Source organism: Mus pahari, chromosome 4 (assembly GCF_900095145.1).
Source record: "Mus pahari chromosome 4, PAHARI_EIJ_v1.1, whole genome shotgun sequence".
In the NCBI taxonomy this organism is placed as follows: Eukaryota; Metazoa; Chordata; class Mammalia; order Rodentia; family Muridae; genus Mus; species Mus pahari.
The window spans coordinates 74,775,910-74,796,287 of NC_034593.1; the positions used below are offsets into that span (position 1 = coordinate 74,775,910).

The 20,378-nt window shown below is 42.6% G+C and overlaps 2 protein-coding genes across 5 annotated transcripts in view; both read right to left on the minus strand.

Annotated features, from left to right (window-relative positions):
- Positions 1-4,291, minus strand: part of Mnd1 (meiotic nuclear divisions 1) — a 52,699-nt gene extending 48,408 nt beyond the window's left edge. The window contains exon 1 of the mRNA XM_021197032.1: positions 4,173-4,291. Within this exon, the coding sequence (XP_021052691.1) occupies positions 4,173-4,175 (3 nt within the window). The 5' untranslated portion in view covers positions 4,176-4,291. The remainder of the gene's footprint in view (positions 1-4,172) is intronic.
- A 6,565-nt stretch (positions 4,292-10,856) lies between these two features.
- Positions 10,857-20,378, minus strand: part of Trim2 (tripartite motif containing 2) — a 144,115-nt gene continuing 134,593 nt past the window's right edge. For 3 of the 4 annotated variants that reach the window (XM_021195644.2, XM_021195646.2, XM_021195645.2), the window contains exons 9-12: positions 18,944-19,112; positions 17,687-17,757; positions 14,798-14,938; positions 10,857-13,258 (exon numbers count right to left, since the gene is read on the minus strand). In XM_021195644.2, coding sequence (XP_021051303.1) covers positions 13,106-13,258; positions 14,798-14,938; positions 17,687-17,757; positions 18,944-19,112 — 534 coding nt within the window. In that variant the 3' untranslated portion in view covers positions 10,857-13,105. The remainder of the gene's footprint in view (positions 13,259-14,797; positions 14,939-17,686; positions 17,758-18,943; positions 19,113-20,378) is intronic. The other variant, XM_021195647.1, reaches the window with a different exon arrangement.

The window sequence follows — 20,378 nt, forward strand, 5'->3', positions numbered from 1 at the left end:
AGGGAGAGGGAGAGGGAGAGGGAGAGGGAGAGGGAGAGAAGTGAAGTGGAGGCCAGACATGGCCATGTGGAGAGAGAGGGCAAGGCCATGGGGAGAGGGGGAACAAGGGGGGGAAGAGGCAAGGGAGAGAAGCAGGAGGAAGAGCAGAAAGCATGTCTTTACACCATGACTTGTAACAATAGCAAAATTACATTTATGAAGTAGCTATGAAAAATCACTTGGTTAGAGGTCACCACAATATGAGCAACTATATTAAAGGGTCACAGCATTGATTGGCAAGGGTGAGAGCCACTGCCTCAGACCATCCTGCTGTTTCACCTTGTGTAAATATTTCTCCCACACTCCAAGGCAGCCTCCAAGCTGACACCTCCCACCCTGCCCTATCTGTCCCCCTGGAACACAGCAGTCCCCCTGAGATCCACTACTCAACCCTTCCTCTCCTCAAATCTCTTTGATCTCATCTTCTTTAGTTTTAATTAACACTCGCGATGAGCCCACAGATCTTTGTATCTGGCCCTAAATATGCTCCTCAACTTCCATCTCATGTATCTACCTGCCTGCTGGACAGACTTCAAACTCAACTGATCCAAACAGAACCCTTTCTCTCCTACGCACACTCCAAACCTGCTATCCGACATCTCGAGTCTCAGATACACTATTTATTTATGCCAAAGAGCTGGCAACCATCCCAGGTGCCTCCATCTCTTTACCAATTACCAAGTTCTGGCAACACTGGCTCTTAACTATTCTCTAATACGTCCTGCCTGGCCCACTCTATCGCCTGCAACTGTCCTCAGCTGCCTAAACACACTTCTGTCTCATCCTCTAACAGAAGCTGACTGTGCAGGTCCTTAAAACCTCTGATGGTTCCAATCCTCGTATCAAGCATCCTAATAGGGTGTAGGAGGCCCTCTATCACCTGACCCCAACCTACTATTTAAAGTAGATCCCACTCCCAATTTTACCATAACAAGGTGAAAAACTATGTAATTTGGGTGATGATGATGATGGTGGTGATGATGATAAAATTATTCCTCTACCTAAAAAAATTTCTCCTCTGCACACTCAATACTCCTAAAGTTCCCCCCGAAGTGTAATTTGGGCATTCTCTCCACCGACTTCCCTCTGCTGAGCTCACAGGCTGAGTGTGTGTTCCCAAGACACATTTGCATTGAATCATTTACTGCATTCTCTCAGCACACTGAGAAAATTCAGAATAGCCACTGTCCGTTGTCTTCTCAGGGCTGAGCAAGCTGGCTAGACAGAGCAGACATACAGGCCAGCTCTGAACTTCAGGACCACAGCCAGTAGAACTGCCAACTCTAAGCTGCTCAGGCTTCAAAGCTCACAACACTGCTAATTATACACCCCAGGGTGAGTTAAGTAGCAGGAAGGCCCAGGGCCATCATCTTGCTTGCAGAGAGAAAGCAAAGTGCTCTCTCCAGGAGGCTGCCCAGGCTCCAGGAAGCTCCGCAGAACTGTGGTCTACACCTCAGGTTCCGAGCTAGAATCCATGAGGGTTTTATAACCCTTTGCACACTGCTCTCCTACAGTAGCCGAGCCAATCATGAAGATCACACCCAGCAAGATTCCTCAGCTAAGCCTCCCTCGCCAGTGCTCGGCAAGCTACCATACACACTCACCTAGGAATTTTAGAAAGGCTACTGCCTCAGGCACCCTGTATAAACGGCACTGCAGTGCTGGTGATGGGCCTCGGTGTGGACATTTAAAAAGTACCCTCCACTGCTTTAACTTGCTCTTCTCACTAGATTTCCAAGGATATCACGGGTTCTGTGAAAGAAATGGAAATCTCTCTAGGGTACCGTGCCTTTGCATGGCTCCGGAGACTTGGGCCTGACTGGAGCAGTGAAGGAATGAAGGAAAAACAGAAGAGAAAGCTGGGATTGGGTGGTCTGGGCTCTTGGATGGAGACACTGTAGCACTGCAGCTCAGGGTGTTCATTACAGAGTTGAACAGAGAGGCAGGTTACTCCTTACAGTGGGGCATTACATACAGATAAACACAGAGGCGGGGTTATTACATACAGATAAACACAGAGGCGGGGTTATTACATACAGATAAACACAGAGGCAGGGTTATTACATACAGATAAACACAGAGGCGGGGTTATTACATACAGATAAACACAGAGGCGGGGTTATTACATACACCTGAACACAGAGGCGGGGTTAACTAATCTTGGTAACCAAAGAGCAGTCTCTAGGGGAGTGGTCTTCAGGCCATAAACTCAACCACTCCTCTCCTGGGGGAAACATAGCTCTCTCTCTAAGCCTGGGGCTGGGGGGTGTCTGGTGAGGCCATGCATGTCAACAACACAGGTTCACTGGGGACTTACTCATTCAAGGCTTGCTCAGCTCCCTACATTAGGACTTAATATTGTGGCTAAATCAGGAGAAAGCAGCCCACATCTGGGGTGGCAAACCCTAATATTTTTGGTATTTACAGTTTCTGGAAAGTCCTTTACAATACCCCAGAGGCAAGCAACAAGGAGAGTCTAATGTGCTGGGGAGCACAGTTTGGGAAAGCTCTTAATACAACAATATAAATATCATATAAATGCAGCTGAATTGTATCATACATGTATATGACTTTCAGAATGATTTATCCCTGTGTCTTTTATGAGTTCTTACTAATCACAGTTGGAAACTCCAAGGTCAGATTTAAAATAACTAATGTAGAAAGGGCATCATATTGACATTAGAGACCAGCAAGAAAGAAAAATAACAAGGACTCAGTCCTTAAAACTGGGGAGGGGTGTCTTGTGTGGTAAAACAGGGATGCCTTCAGATTATAAAGAAGACTCAAAGCCATCTGGGGACTAGGAGACTTCCTATTTGACTGGAGTATGTTTTGTTTTGTTTTGTTTTGTTTTGGACTTTTTAAGAGTCCTGTATCTAAAGAGTCTTCTCCAATATGCAGTTACAGAATTCCTAACATCAGCCCTCTTGGTCATTTGTAATGTTTTGAAAATTAAAAAGATGTCCCTCTCAAAGTTAATTTTCTCCAATTTCAAACCGCAGGCCTATGCTTGTAATTGTTTACCTAACAAAGCAAGTCAAATCAAAACAGTAATTCACGATTAGGAAAGAGGTCAAAAGTTTAACTTTGACCAGAATTACACTGAACTTTTTTCCTGCTCATATATAAAACTAATAGTAATACCTACGTGAAGAGTTAACAGCCATTAAATCCCTTTAGCAGTAGGCAATTGCCCTATAAAGAGGGTTAAATAAGAGGGTAAGACCGGCACATCAATAATTCGTAGTTCCTTTTAGTCCGGTACTTTAATTCTACAGAGATACATGATAACACCAAACACTGGTAGCATTGTTGTTTTGAGTCTGGTCCTGGGCTCCTTGGGCCATTGCATGCCCAGGTGGCCCGGCTGTTAGTTTAACCACAAAGAAGCCGTTATCAGTTATAATTACAGCTGGGCAAGTTTTTTCAAATAAATGCCCTACGACCTGATCCTTGTCCACCCTGTGTAACGACCAAAATGAACTTAATTAGGATATTAAAATCTGGGGTCACTCTAGCGACTCGTTATCAACGAGTCGCCAAAAGTGGAAAGAGTGACACAAAACTTTGAAAGGTGTATGAAAACGATCCAAAGGGCAGAGAGTCATTAAGTCCGAATAGACTATGGAGATTGATAGTAAACCAGGGTTGGCACGCACAGAGCGGGGGTGGGGGTGGGGCGGCCTACCCTGTCCTTAAAGGCGGGGGTACGGGTGGGGTGGGGGTGTCACTGCCAAGATCTAATGGCGGAGTGATCTGGGCGGCTCCTGTTAGCGTACTAAGTACAGTGGTGGGGTGCGGCTGGAGTGAAGGGGAGCGCCGTGCCCAGGCAGTAAAAGGCCCTGGATTCTAAATTCAGGACAACAGAAGGGCACTGAACACTTCAGTGGCCAACTCCGCAGCGCGTGCGCCCTGGGGCTCTCGGTCGCGAGCCGCGGATCGGTCCCACTTGCCGGGCTTCTGGATTCGGTTCTAGAACGCTCCGGTCCGGAACCAGGGCGGCGCGGGCCGCCATCAGGGCTCGGGCGCAGCAGTGGGCGCGGGGCCAACCTCGCAAGGCCAGGCCAGGCGCAACCCCTGCCGCCGCGGCCCACCGAAGTCCGGAGGTGCGCGCGTCCGAGCCTCGTTCTTACCATGCTGCGCGCGGCGGCCTCCCTGTTTGAGTCTGGCGCCAACAACCGCGTGGGCTGGGAAGGACCGGAGGAAGTGCAGGGGCGGTGCAACGACCCCTGGCGGCCCTCATAGGGCTGCGGGACCCGAGGGAGGAGCCGGGCCTGGGCGGGGCTTGAGAAGATGGGCAGGGCGGTGAGGGGCGCGGCCTGAAATGATGGGCAGGGCCAGTAGGGGAGGAGCCCGAGATGGGCAGGACCAGACTGAGACCAGACGGACCAGTCTGGGTAGGGCACCGTTTGTGCAGAAAGGAAAATTGGGGCCTGGGGAGGGAGCTGGAGCAGACAAGACTTCTGTGCCCTTCCCGGCCTCTGGGGTTGCAGAGTTGCTTGCTTCAATGTAGCTTTTATTTTTCTTTTTAAAAGGCAACTTTTGAGTCTTCGCTTTTAAGTGTGTTCTTTTAACTTAAAAAATGGGGATTTGGCTGCAGGAAACGAGTACATTTAGAAAAGAAATTCTTTTTCTATTTTATTTTATTTTGTCTTATTTTATTTTATTGTTTGGCTTTTTGGGGACAGGGTTTCTCTGTGTAGCCTTGGCTGCCCTGGAGCTCTCTCTGTAGACCAAGCTGGTCTGGAACTCAGTGATCTGCCTGCTTCTGTTTCCTAAATCCTGGGATTAAAGGCGAGCACCACCTCTAGCCTTAAAAAGCACTCTGATACAGAATGGTGGGAGTAGCACAGGCATTCTGCGCTGCGAATGAAACGTAAATATTCTAGTTCTGCTGATTGTCAGACCTTAATAAAGAGTATGTGGGAGCTTTCTAAATTATTTCTTGCAACTACCAGTGAATCTGTCTCTCAAAGTCTCACTAAAACCTTTATTTCATAAGATAGGGTAAAAGTGATTAGCAAAAAATACCCAAAGCATCTACAAAGGAGAGCAATGATGGGAGGTGGGGGTGAGTATGTATCCAAGCCTGCTTGCCATACTCATACCCTGACAACAGGCATACAGCAGAGGTGTTCCTGTCAATTATGTGACACAGAGTTTCCATCACATTCACTTTAACTCTTTTCTAGAGCTCTTAATTTGCTCTTTATCACAGTTATTCTTTTAGGGTTTTTTGTTTTTTTTTTCAACGCTAGGTTTTCAGGACAAGGCTTCCTGACAGCAATCTCTCTCCTCTCTCTCTCTCTCTCTCTCTCTCTCTCTCTCTCTCTCTCTCTCTCTCTCTCTCTCTCTCTCTTCCTATGCTATTATATAGTATATACTATTAAACTTACTATACTGGAAATAAGTTTATCCAATCAAGTAACAACTATACAAATGCAAGCAATTTTAGTCATTGTCTTTTTGGTCAACTTATATTAGACCTGAAATCTTTACTGAAAGTTTCCAGGTGTTGGTTAAGTTTGGTAGGTTGCTCATCTGTACACACAATTTATGTGTTTTAAAGACTGAGGTCAAAGCACAGAGTCACTCAAATACTTGAGCAAAAAGTCAATTAACTAGAGCTTATGTTGTATGGTGAACAGATCAGCTAAGAAGTAAAATTAGCTACGTTAGTCCCTAGAGGTGTGTGGGCTTGTGGAAAGAAACAATCTGAGTGCTGTGTGCTCAACCGGGTGGGTTAGTCGGGGATCCTTGTCTCTAGAAGGCAAACTGTTTGCTTTATAATTATCTCGCAAATACCTTTCATATCCATGCTTTAAAGGAAACAGAGTCATTCCTAGCTACTTAAAATAAAACTCTTATGAATGAGCCACAAACATCTTTCCCCCAATCTTTCGGACTGTGAGCTCTGAGTCTTGTATGTCGTGGGAGGGAATAGCTAAACAGTTAACTACTTTAAAAGCAAGAGTTTCATCTGCATAAGAAGATGAGGCCTACCATCTCATCAAAGATGGGGAACCTTCGGAACTAACTAGCAGGCGAGAATCTGGCAGTCTGTTATGTTTCAGCAAACAGGCCCCAGCCAGTTCTCAGACAGAGTGATGTTTCCTTTCACTTCTCAGTGGTGTTCTTGTCCCCTACGTGGGTGGGTCTGATTTTGTTCCCTATCATTCTGATAACTAGCATGCCCACATACTTACTCTGGTTAACCTGGCGTCCCTAGTCCCCAGGATGTCACCTGGCAATGATGGTTTCCAACCCCTCAGCAGCTGGTGGTGCTGGTAGGATGTTACCATGCTAGTGGGACAGTGGCTGGGAGGAATGGGACCCCAGTGACTCCAGAGTCTACTAGGCTTCTCCCACTCTCTAGTTTCTAGCACCCCAACTAGTATAGAATGTTCTGGAAGCAAGATCCAGGGTCTGTTTGACTCTACTTCCTCAGGGCTGGGGTTACAAACACACACCACAGTGCCCAACACTTCATATACATTTGGGGGATGGAACTCAAGTCTTCACACCAACAAAGCAAGCCCTTTACTAACCTTTATGTGGTGGTATAAATAGGTATGGCTCCCATCAACTCTGTGATTGAATGCTTGGCCCATAGGGAGTTGCACTATTTTGTGGGTGTGGCCTTGTTGGAGGAAGTGCATCATTATGAAGGTGGGCTTTGAGGTCTCATACATGTTCAAGCTACATCTAGTGTGACACACAGTCTTCTCCTGCTGCCTCCAGCTCAAGCCCATAGAATAGGGAGTTGTTGTTATTGTTGTTGGTTTAAGTACTGGAATGAACCTAGGGCTTTTGCTATCCTCTAGCAAGTAGAATAATACCTGGGCATTCTTCTGGTCATGGTACATAATAGATTTCTCCAACAACGAAAAGAACCAATTAAAGCTGAATCAGAAGTATAAACGCAGTTCTTGGGTGAGTTCACTGATCTCACAGGTGGAGATCAAGGAAGTCATGAGCCCAATCTAAAGCCAGGGGATTTTTATGGATCTTGAGTGTGGGGTGATGATATATGAGCTAGAAGCTGGGATTGTGGCCATATAAGGTAAAGAAGTAGCCAGACCCTCGGAGACAGAGAGATGACATGTTGGTGGACGGGGAATTTTCTCTTTGTGGGAAAGAAGAGCAAATGAGGTTTCTTAGCTTGTCCAGGGGATGAGCAGGGGCTCCAACCGAGCAGTATGATTGTGAGTGTGTAAGTGTAACAACACTCATAACACTGCTTAGTACAAGTTTATTTCATCCATTGAACCGTAAGTTCCTGGGTGATACAGCTTTCATTGTTCATCGTCGAAGCCCTTCCACTTAGCAGAAACTCTAGCCTGCCGTGCATGCTTAGACTACAGGATGCCTGCGTGGTAGAGTGGTCCAAAACTGAATGTCTCTCTGCCTGCCCTGCCTGTCTCCTCACTTCTGCAAGGGCAAACTGTAGCTCGAACTGAATCCTGCTCCTCTGGATAAAGATGCCACTGGCTTCACGTGAGATGTGTTCCGAGTGAACACCTGGGGTATCAGATGATGGGAGGCACTCCTCTCTAAATCTGATAGACTCTAGAGAGCCCATGATGGTAATGGTTCATGCCAGGAGAAGAGGAAAAGTGAAAGGTGGAAGCACATGATAAATTCCAGACCAGCTACAGCAATATAGCAAGACCTTGCCTCAAAATAACCAAAACAAAATAATTTTTTTTAAAGTGAAAAACAAAGATGGGAATTGATAAAATAAATATTATTACACAGTTAGTAGCCAGGAATGTCAATTTGGGTCTTTATTCTAATTTCTATTGTTATTATCTCTCTGTGTAAGACTAACTCTAACCACCTCTTTCAGAGTTCCAGTCTGTTCTGAAGAAAACATTTGAGCATGACAGCTTGGGTATGGCACATGGAGACACTGTTTGAGAAGTGTTTTCTTGAATCTGAGAACTGTGGTAACAAGTTTCTTTGAGAAGAATAGACACACACACTTACCATCAAGCTCCCTGACGCTGAACTCCCAGAGGACCGTTTGACCTATTCTCTAGATGGTTCTGTGGCTTGAAGTACATATCTAGCCATTTGATATAATACAGAATAATACAGAATTCTTTACCATGATGAACTCTGTGTCAATATATTCTTGATCCAAGAAGCACTAGTTGTAGTGAGGTCCCTCTTGGGTCCCCGCCCCTAGTAGTGTCTGTCATGGCCAGCAGAAGGCCATTTGATCTTGAAATTCTTTGAGGATTACAAGTAAGCACACTGCCCATTGTGTCAAGGTTTCCCCAACTCCTGTTTCGTACACATCCCAGACACTAACAAGTGGTTAGCACCATGAACAATAGAAATAGCACTCAGGTTCTCTTCTCCACCCCAAACAGTTTCGTCAAGGCATTGCAATCTTCAATATGTTCTAGAACAATAGTTCCCACTCCCCTTTGCTCAGGGGACAATCTGTTGAATAAACACTCAGACTGCAGATGGAGAGAACAAGCTTTATTATAATGATCTGAGATTTTTGTGCATGGTAACAATATACACTCGAATCTTGTTTCTCCCGTTTCAAGACAGAATTAATTTAAAGTTTTATTATAGACTAAAGCATCCAAAATACTGTGGTACGTATGTAGCTACGAACATACAAACACATTGATGCACAGCGTCCGTTCTTCTATTTAAACAGGCAGTCAGCATTTCAATTCATAAAAGAACACATGAGGAGGCTATATCATTATCAATGGCAGAGAACACAAGACCAGTGGTCTGTACACAAAATGTATGAGACAGATGTGTCAAGGTGGAATGTACAAAATCTTCAAAGAAACGAAAAGGAAACAAACAACCCCCATTCTTGTAGGCAGCCTCCAATGGCTGCAGTCAGGAATGATGAGAAAGAACGTTAGCAGAGGGTACTCTGTTGATAGTACAACGTCCCATGTTGTAAAGCAAAAGCATGAGGTTAAGGCTGTGTTGCTTTCAAAAGTTAATGGAAGTGCTGTACATTCATTGGAACAACATAGCTGATTATTAATCTCTTCTAGAATACTAATGAATCGCATCCATACATTCTCCACAAACAGACCACACAATCAACTACCACACAGATCATTAGAAAGTGTTTTTGAAGATTAGCGTCGTGATTTGTAGCTTACTGTCTTTTGAAACAAAACCAAAAAAAAGTATTTATTTATACCAAACAAATTTTTAATGGGCACTTAGTTTCCTTTATGGCAATACTAGATTCCTAGTTATCAAAAATATTAAAACAATTGTAAAATTTTAAACACCCTGCAACATTTACATAAAGTAACAGTATTAGGACTTTTGATTTTAAGGGAAATTAGATAAGGTTTGCATCAGTCAGCTTCAATGCTATCCTACTTGGAAAAAGGTCTTGTTTTAAAAGCATTCACCCAAAAAAGAAATTGCTCTTCCCTGCTCAGAAGCTGGCGAACAGAGAGGATGAGCTACAGTTCAAATGCATAGAGAGACTTTTCCCGATTGACGTGATCTACAGATGGCCTGATATTGATCTGATCTCTCCAGTTTCCTCCGTAGGTATTACCAAAGCATTTATGCTAACCCTTTAGAGTGAGGCTCCATATACCTGGTTACGTACCGCTATTCCAGTTCATTCCCTGTGAGGACATACATACCCTGTACATGAAGTGGGAGCAGATGTGCAACAGCTGCATGGACCAGGGGTGCTTATTGCCTCAAATTTTGTCAAGTTTAGGAAACTCGGGGGCTTATTTGGTTACAGAGACTAAAGTCTCATCAAAATGTTACACATCATAAAAACCAGCAAGCAGTCATAAGGACTTTCTAATTGTGTGTTTCTGGATAGTCAAAGTGACTCCCTACCACCCTGTGTCCAGCAAGGGAGGTTTATGGCGGGAGAAGACACACGATCGTTAACCTATAAACCCTAACTGTTTGTCCTTAGTGCCCAAGGGAAAGTTGAACGCTTACTTTCTCAGTGCTACGTATCATGAATGTACGACGGGTTCTATACACTCGACGAAGATCAATTGAACAGTAACAGTAGCCTAGAACAAAAAAAAGCCACTTATTGTAATAATCCTTCTCAGTTTACCAGAAACCATTCTGACCAAATGAGACAAGATTTCATTTAGACCTTGTCTATTTATATCTTAGTAGCAGCACTCCACCCCCCCACCCCCAATTCGCTTACCACAAAGAAATACAGTGAATGCGCACACGTACCCAAGTGTAGAATGTAGTGTTTCTTGCAGTGCCCACAGCAGGTGCTTTAGTAGCTAGTGGTGAAACAGGTCTAAATTAAATTACCCTTTCATTCCAGTTCATACCAATATTTGTGTGTTAAAAAAAACCAACCCAATTTGTATTATTTCTTATTGAGCTATCATGCCTGACGTGATATTTTATATGTGCGGCTGATGCGTTTACGAATTCATTTCTCAGTTCACAAATATCTCAATGTTGTACAAAATGAGAACTCATTTGGTAAATTCATTTTCAAAATAAGAGTTGCAACGTGGAGGTGCGGCTCAGTTGCAGAGCATGCTAAGGCTCTGGATTCCATCATCAGCACCGCAAAACAAAGAACCAACCAACCTAAAACAGCCCATGGCAGCCTCTTTTAAAAAATGTTTTCTGGCCAGGTGGTGGTGGCGCACGCCTTTAATCCCAGCACTTGGAGAGACAGAGGCAGGCGGATTTCTGAGTTCGAGGCCAGCCTGGTCTACAGAGTGAGTTCCAGGACAACCAGGGCTACACAGAGAAACCCTGTCTTGGAAGGAAAACCAAAAAACTTAAATAAAATTAGTTTACTCATTTTTTTAAAAGAAAGCTTTTTTTTAAAAAGCTTTCTTTTAAATAGCCCAGAAACAGAAACAATCCTGCAGGCAGACTATTAAAAACAGCACAACAATGTCTTCTTTCCAGAATATAAGCTGTATAAGTACAGAGATGCCTTTTTCTTCTATGCATCTCTCTGGTCCCAGTGCCTACACGCATTCCTGGAACACTGAAGCTCATACTGAAGGTTGGGCTGTAGGCTCTGCCCAACTATAGGGCTCTTGCTGAATATGTCTGAGGCCATGAGTACCATCCCCAGCATCAAGAAAAAAAAAAATTAAAACCAAAATATCAAAGACTTATTTCATGATATTCAGAAGCAGTCTTACCTTATCGTTCTAAAATTGGTATTCAATTTTATGTCTAGTACAGACATGCTTGTATATTTTAAAACCCCACAGAACTAAAGTAATAATAAGCTAAACACCAATGTAAATCTTCTGAAAATAAGGTTTTTCCACCCAGATGTTGATTTGGGCATAATGAATTAAATAGACCATTGGAAGTAGCCAGATTTCCCTTCTAAAATTTTTAAAAATTTTTTATATCAAGAACATTTGAATTTTAAGATAATAAGCCATAAACATCATCATTTGTATCTAAGGGAAAATGTCTTTTACAATAGATATCTAAGGTGCTTTCAATGAATGACATCCCAACGTCATCATTAAACATGCCAAACACAACATTCCTATTTGGTAAAACTGAGTAGAAAATCAGTGGAAAGAGAACGCATCTTAGTTTACAGTATTCGTGACAGGTAATGTTTCTCAAAATGCATTTACACCTAAATGAAAGGTAACTCAAACTCAATGTTTAAACATTTCTTTCTTTCTTTCTTTCTTTCTTTCTTTCTTTCTTTCTTTCTTCCCTTCCTTTTCTTCTTTCTTTCTTTCTTTCTTGAACACAAAGAAGGTCATATGACTGGAAGCCAGACATCACCATCACGCCAAAAAATGGCAATGCTGAAACCTGCTGTGGGGCTCACTCCCCAGGGATGGCTTCAGACTGCAGCAGCCAGGGAATGTGCTGAAGGATGGCTGGATGATGCTTCTGTCTCTCAGGGTGCTGCCCATTCCCACACACCAAGAACTCAGCTATATATTTATATATATGTATAATACATTCTATCTTACCCTAACCATGTATACTTGCCCCCTTAATGCCTCTACTACTCATTAGACAATGATAAATAACCACAACATGCCCTTACCTGTAACGCTCAACAGAACTTTGGTAACACTTGCTCTCTAAGGGGAACTCATGAATCCATCACATGCCTTTGGTTGACACCATCCATCCTCCAAAGGGCTGCTTATGGCTCTCTGTCCTAGGACACTGGCGTCCGACTACATGTGCTAACGTTTCGCAGGAGGTAAAGCTTTCGCTTTTGTGATGTGGAAGAGGAAAGACACATGAACTCATGGCACATGGATGTGACTTCTCTTGATTCCATTCCAGTGTGTTGATCTGAAACTAATAACCAAAGGGTCCCCTTGCTCTTGCTACATGCCTTCCAAAGCATCGGGAATTTCAGGTTTTCCTGAAAATATATTTCATTTTCTGATGCAAGGTGAGCAGAAATGAGAAGGTGAAGAGAACACACGGAAACGATCTTTGATCAAACCCAGGAAATTTGGGGAATTTGCATTGATTCTGATGGGCTCAACTCAAGAGGGCCCTGAGTCAGAGCTGAGAGGATCTTGCAAGACGGCCTTGAATTTTTCTACGGTAATTTATATGTGGTTGTTTATAAGCAAAAACATGTCACCAGAATAATAACACCTACTGTAAAAGTGAGGTTAGAAGGTCCCTTGGGTCTTGTGATCGAAGTTAAATAAAATAGGCAACTACAAGTTTTGTTCTTGGAAGCTCTATGCAAAGGCTATCATTCATTCACCAGTCAACAGATACGCTAATTTTTTTTTAACGTCTGATTTGCAAAATTAGTTTAACTACAGAAATCCCTGTCTTAGGGGCCATAGTTGACGGGTGTAAAACTTCGCAGTTTGTATGGATTCAGTAGAAGAAGATTCTTTTGAAATCCTAAAAGTGAATTACGGAAATTGGATAGACAGTTTTTAAGGAAATGATTACATTCAGAAATAACCTTGGGAAGTTCACCAAAGATTCTTCCTAGTATGAAAAGTCCTATCGTAGTCTGGTCCCACCTTGAGAACTCCATTCCAGTTTCTAGTGCAAGACCTCAGGACAGAGCTGTCCACTGTTACTGTAAGTACCGGTAGACCTTGAAACAGTGGTTTCCGGAGTCTGCAACCACAACATGGCCATCTGAAGTGAGAGCCAGGCCCTGGGGGCCATAGAGTGGGTCAGCAGATGTGTTGATGTAGGACAAAAATGATCCACTCCCATCAAAAACCTGCACAGACATAAGATCAGAGCATCAGGGAAGTTACATATGCAGAAGGACATGTATGTAAAATAAGGAAAGCATGTAAGGAACCTTCTGAGCTTGCTCAGGCTGCTGCTGTGCACACAGAGTATTGATGGTTAACCTTGGGTGTTGGTCTAGTTGGTTCTGGAAACAATGATGAGATGGGTTCTAGAAACATCCATAAGTATATTTTCCTAAAAAAATGACCTGGAGGGGGAAGAGGTGACTCTCCCTCAGTGTGGGCATCACCTCCTTGTTGTGACCCAGGCCTAAGGAGGTCTGGGAGAGAAGTTGCAACTTTTGGCCTACTGCCTTCTGTCCCGGCTTGTGGGTGCATCGGTGCATCTGCCACCACTGCTATCCTCATTTGCTGACACTGGAACCCAGCTTCTGTAACCTTCCAGCACAGGCTGAAGACCTGAGGATCTCTCGGAATCCTCTAGGGCAGTGAGTCTCAACCCCTATCTCCAAAAGTACATTACAAGCAGTAACAATAGCAAAGCTACAGTTGTGAAATGGCAACGAAAATAATTTTATAGTTGGGGTCACTACAACATGAGGAACGGTCTTAAAGGGTCCCAGCATTAGGAAGGTTGAGAGTCACTGCTCAGGGCCTAGGGTCTAGCCCTTAACTGCCATGTGGGGACTGCTGAGGCAGAAGCATAGTCTATATAGCCCAAGCCGACTATGAACTCCCTGTATAATCAAGAAAATAATTGAGAATATCAGTGTAATGCTTTTACTTCATATATATATATATATATATATATATATATATATATATATATATATGAAGTAAAAGCATTACACTGATATTCTCAATTATTTTCTTGATTATACAGGGAGTTCATAGTCGGCTTGGGCTATATAGACTATGTCTCAAAGAAATGAAAAAAAACACAAAATTAAATATGTGTAGTATAACCATCTATATGGTTTGAAGTCAGTCAAGCTGGTCTTGAACTCTCTACATAGATGAAGGCAACCTGAACTACTTATCTTTCTTTTTCTACTTCCCCATGTGCTGGGGATATGGGCAAGTGTCACCACATCAGGTTTTGAATGTTTGCTAACTGGCACATTAAATGAAAAGACGCGATGAACATAAACAGCAGTGTGGAGTGTCTGGAACAACTGTTATGAGACATGAGCATGTGTGTGTGTGTGTGTGTGTGTGTGTGTATGTGGTTCTCTTAGTGACAATCATAATTTTCTAAAATTACTGATTGTTACCCATATTTACAGTTAAGAAAACTCGAGTCTTCACTTTGAGAGGAGTGAAACACCCAAGTAGTACCTTTTTTGTTCAACAGCAATGTTGAATCCCAGCCATGAGCCCGTTAGGGGTCTGAAGAGAACAATACCATCCTTTTTCTACCTTTCCTGTTTGGGTGTTTGGTCCTTCATGTGAAGGACCTATCTCTGGTTTTATGACTTAACCAGAAGGAGAAGCATCCCAGGTTCTAGGATGGGCAACTTTTCAATCCCCACCAGCTGACATGCTCCTTAGAAGATCTTGTGTACCTGGATCCTGCTGTTCCCCCAGTCAGCCACAATGATGTTTCCATTTGAGTCCACGGCTACACCTGTTGGTGCATTAAACTGCCCATTTCCTTCTCCATTTGAGCCAAACTTCAACATGAATTCTCCTTCTTGATTAAATACCTGTATGAAATATTGAAAAACTCTTTTATTTAAAAATAGCTGATCCAGCCAAATTGTTCAAAAAAAAAAAAAAAAAAAAAGCTGTCTAAGCAAGTTACTTATAATGAGACCTGTGACTTGAGAAAAGACTGAGGAAAGTCATCTCTATACCAGACTCCTGTTGCTTGTGGTTCCCAAAGCCTATGCAATCTCATTTATTATTTATTAAATTACTCTTCTTTTTCTGCCATTTACTAAATACTTATTTTTTATAAATTACAAAATACTATATATTATAAGATATTATGAATAAAGCTTAATATATTTATTTTAAAACACTAAATATTATCTTCAAATAAGTAGCTTCATTTACTAAATTAATACAAATTAAAAATGGGCACTATGTCTCTATTGGATAGGTTGCCATTCAGTTTGGATCAGGTTTTTGTTAGACCAAATATTCAGAGTTTATTACCATTTTTACTATATCAACATAATAAGAACAAGAGGACTGAAGGTCATACTTAGGATTATAGGAATTACGTGTGTCAACATGTGCGTGAACATACTATGTTCATGGGTGAAAAATAAGCAGGGGCTGTTTTATTTCCCTCAGAGGGTGCTATAGTTAAATAGTGAGTTTGTAAACCCAAAGGCTTTCACTATTAGAACCAACTGAGGCTGTTCCAAGTGAGAGATGAACAGAGGTCTTAAGGAGATGGTCTCTTGTGCCCGACATGATTGATTGATCAGTTACTGTGGTTTACTAAATATTTGTATAATAGTGATACACTATACAAATATAGGTTACAGGTTTTGGAATGAAAATTTTAATGACAACATTAAACTCATTCAATGTATCTAATGTATCCTGCCAGCACCTCTGCCTTTGCATTGCAAGTGCTGGGAATCACAGGTGTGCCCAACCTGCTCCCTCGCTTAGCTGACTTGTGGCGAAACAAAAGGTAAGCCATTCCTCGGCCCAGCTGCAGCTTTTCTCAGTTGCCTGCGACTGCAGCAGGAAAGGAGTGGAAAGTTCCAGAAGTAAGTCACAGTTTCAGATCATAGCTACAGCAGGATGCCACCGTTATCATTGTTCTATTGTATAATTAGTCATCACTGTTCGTCGCTCTTGTGCTTTGGATCTGACATGTCTTCATAGGGTCATGTGCTGAAGGTCCCCAAATGCTGGGATGTTCAGAGGTGAGCTTTCTAGGAAGTGGAGCCTAAGGCTCTGACCTCATCAATGGATTAATGCACTGATGGGGTCATCACTGAATAAACCAGTAGGAGGCAGCAGAAGCTGAAGGCAGTCTAGCCTATCTAGAGGTGGCAGCTCACAGACACCGAGGTCTTGGAGGGTATAACTGAGCCCTTGCACTGCCTCCCTTTCTCTTAGTCTCTGCAAGTCATTAGGACTGAAACTCTGAGACCATGAACCAAATAAACCTTTGCTCCTTGACATTGTTATTCTCTGGTATTGGATCACAGCAGCAGAAAGCTAACACAATGGCTCCTTTTATCATATTTATGAATTAAACTGTATCATAAGTATGCATACACAGGAAAAATCCATAATATCTATAGAATCCCAGACTAATGAATGCCCCCGAAAACACTGCTAAAACATTAAAAATGTTTAAAAAAAACCTTATAGTAGACTACTTACTAACTCTGACTTACAGATTTCACATTTATTAAACAAGAAATCACTTGAATTGAGAGTTACTGCTAACTGCTGTGTCATGGGAAACAAGCCCCATTCAACAGCGGTCACAGAAAGAAAAATAAAACAAATGCAATTTGTTGAAAAACGAGCTTAAATAGTTGAAATAACATCTCTAGATTCTGAAACCATCACTTCTAGAACTTTGATAATCACAAACATTTTATATTTTCTGCATCTCACCTAATGCTATTGACTTACTCATACATTTCTCAAACGAAGACAATCTAAGAGCCGAAATAGTCTTTATAGCTTTGCTTTTTATATTTGCATGGAGTTGTTTAATAATGTTGGTGCAGCAGATTGAGCCCAGCCCCTGGAACATGCTAAGCCCATACTGTATCATTGTGGTGGTGTGAAGATGTTTGGCCTGTGGGAAGTGGCACCATTAGGAGGTGTGGCCTTGGTGGAGGAGGTGTAGCCTTGTTAGAGGAAGTGTCACTGTGGGGGTGGGTTTGAGGCTCCTAAACTCAAGCTCTGCCCAGTACAGAAAGGACAGTCTTCTCCAGGCTGCCTTTGGAGCAACACATAGAACTCTCAGCTCCTCCTGCACCATGCCTGCCTGGATGCTGCCATATTCCTGCCTTGATGATAATGGACTGAACCTCTGAACCTGTCAGCCAGCCCCAGTTATATGTTCTCTTTTATAAGAGTTGCCTTGGTTATGGTGTCTGTTCACAGCAATAAAATCCTAACTAAGACAAACATTGAGTTGCTGCCCCCAGCCCTCAGGAAATCCTCCTCCTTCTAGAAACATATGCATTTCTGTCATTTCTGTCTCTATGTCCAAGCAACTGTTTTACAAATATTTAAATCATTCTCATTCATCTCAGTTTCCAATTAAGAAAATGACATCCATCATATTTTATCCCCAACTATGTAAGTCCATATTAAAACCTTCATGTTTAAGCTGAAGCCAGATCCCCGTAGGTTTACTTCATTCCGTTCTGAGTGTCTGTACAGTGCTGTACAGTATTTACAATTAGGCCAATTTCTCCGTACAAGCAGTGCAGAGATGACAACAGTTGGAGTGCTAATAGTACCTTGACAGAGTGATTATGGAAATCTGTAATGATGATCTCATTATTGCTATTCACAGCTGCAAAATGGGGACCTGCAATAAAATGGGAGGAGAAACACGTGAGGGCTCCGACAGCAAACGTGATGACAGCACAGCAGTTGCTGCAGCACAGGACAAGGCTAACACACTCACTGAATTAAAGAAAGACAAAGAACCCGAGCCCCAGTCCATGGACAATCACTCGGCCAGACTCCTAGCTCCTGATAAACTGGATCCAGCACGTTTCTCAGCTGTCTGCTCTGGCCTCGCCCCACCAAGCCTTAAAAGTGGCAGTCCTAAGAAAACAGAATGAGCAAGGAGTGCCAACAATTCTTCTCTGCACTGCCCTCCGTAAGCCATACCCACCACCTCTGATCACAGCATGCTTTTGCTAAGTAAAGGAGTTCTATAATAATCAAAAGAAAAAATCAGCATTCTCTGTTCTGGGAAAGAGGTTCTAAAATTTCTTCTGAAAAAAGAAAAAAATCTGAGCAGAAAACCTGCATTTTACAATACTCAGTGACTGTTCAGAGTCTGGGCCAGACAAAGAAGGAGAGAATGAACACAAAGAAAGATGATGCCAGCTAAACTTGAAATAGTGCCAAGCATCCTTTGAAAAGGAAAATCAATGGACTGGGCTCAGCCTTTTCTTGCAGATGTGCACATCCAAAAAAGCTTGTAATTGCAAAGTTGCAAGATGCAAAGAAAAAAAAAAAAAGACTGCCTTTGCTGCTCTTAGCAAATACTCTACACTCCTGCCCTTTTACAGAAACCTACAAAGGTGAAATAGTCCCCATCCAGAGGATTGTGAAAGAAAACTGCTGCTCATTGATCTTCAAACACTTGGGGGGGGGGGAATTGTTGTTTGTTTTTGGTAAATATTTTATTTTAAGATGTATTATTTCACTTAGTACAAATATTTTAAAAATCCAATGTCTGCAGTGTGAGCAGCCAGCCATCGGTAGAAACCATTTAAAGGCTGCACTTTCAACTGAGCCTGCTAGGGACAACTGAGAAGTGTCTTCATTGCTTGCTGCTTCTGCTCTGGCTCCACCCCCGGCACGCCCCTGCTCAGGCTCCACCACCGGCACGCCCCCTGCTCTGGCCCCACCCCCTGGTACTCCCCCTAAAGATGGCACGCATACTGGGGGATTAGGCACCTTCAACATGCTCAGACATCATGCAAATGTGAGCAGAAGAAGCATAAAGAAGGGGGTTCACATATTACCATCAAGTGTACCTGCAAACTGCCTGTCCCCGTTTCCTCGGCTACCAAACCTGGTGACTATTTTCCCGTTGGGTTGGAAGATGAACACACAACACGCCTTGTTGTCCACCACAATAATGTGCCCATTGCGGTCCACAGAAACTCCTTTGGGCCCCATCAGTTTTCCCGATCCAATTTTCGTCTGTTAGAAACAAGTACAGAAACATACATCAACGTTCAAAGCATTCCAGGAACCAACCTGAAGCTACTAAGTTGTCTTAGGAAAACATTGGCTGAAATGTTATCTCCGTTCCAGAAAAATGGCTCTACCATATTCAGCATCGACTACAGACATTTATATAAAAGCTTTATTTTTAAGGCATTTGCCACCAAATTTGGACCATGGTGCCCTTCTAAACGGACACTTGATGAAAGAGTGCAGGGTCTAGAGGAAGACATCTTGCTCCTGTCACTTGCTTTGAGCACATCAGAAATTGTACAAATAGATTCACTCATTTCCTTTAACCTTAGGATTCCTTATATTTCTCTCTAAACCCTTTTAAAAAGCAACTAATAAACAATATAAAAAAATTCAATGTTATATAATAGTAAGAGGTGAGGAAATAGAAACCATTGCTATTGCTGCTACATTTCATACTTAGCACTACGATCTCGGGTAGGTGCCATTAAACTTTATTGAGTTCCAGGTAGTTGGAAGTCACATCGACCCCATCTACCACAGTGTGCTCAAAGCCTACCACACTTACTGATGCATAAAGTTGTACTCAATGGATGTTTGTTCATTACTTTAAAAACCAAAAGTCTAGAATCATTTATAAGCTAACCTAGTCATGGTTATTATTTGTGTCTGTGCATAGGTATACACGTATGTATGTGGGGAGGTAAATGTATATGTGTGGTATATGTGTGTAGAGACCATCGGTCAACTTTGGGTGTTGTTCGTCAAGGGACATATGCCTTGATTTTGAGACAGAGTCTCTCATTGCCTTTGAGCTTGCTAACTAGGCAGGTTGGCTAGCCAGGGATCCCCTGGGAGCTGCACCCCCCCCCCCAGCCTGTCCATCTTGCATTACCACCTTGGCGTTTTTTAAAACATGCATTGCAGGGATGCATGCTTACACCACAAGCACTTTATGGACTGAGCCATCATCCCAGCTTCCAAATCATGACTAAATCCTCTCATTTTTCACAGGGAGAGCAAAGCATCAGATCTTCATTAAGCATATGTTTCCATATATTTTAATACTGCCTTTATATAGACTCAATCAACCTCATATCAAAATCTCTTCTGAACACATGCAGACCTTTTTCTTCACTATTCTCCAAAACAATACAACACAACAAATATCTACAAGGCATTTGCATTGTATTATGTATAGGTAATCTAGAGATGATTTAAAACATAAAGGTGTTCATGGCTGATATACAAACTACATCATTTTGTAGG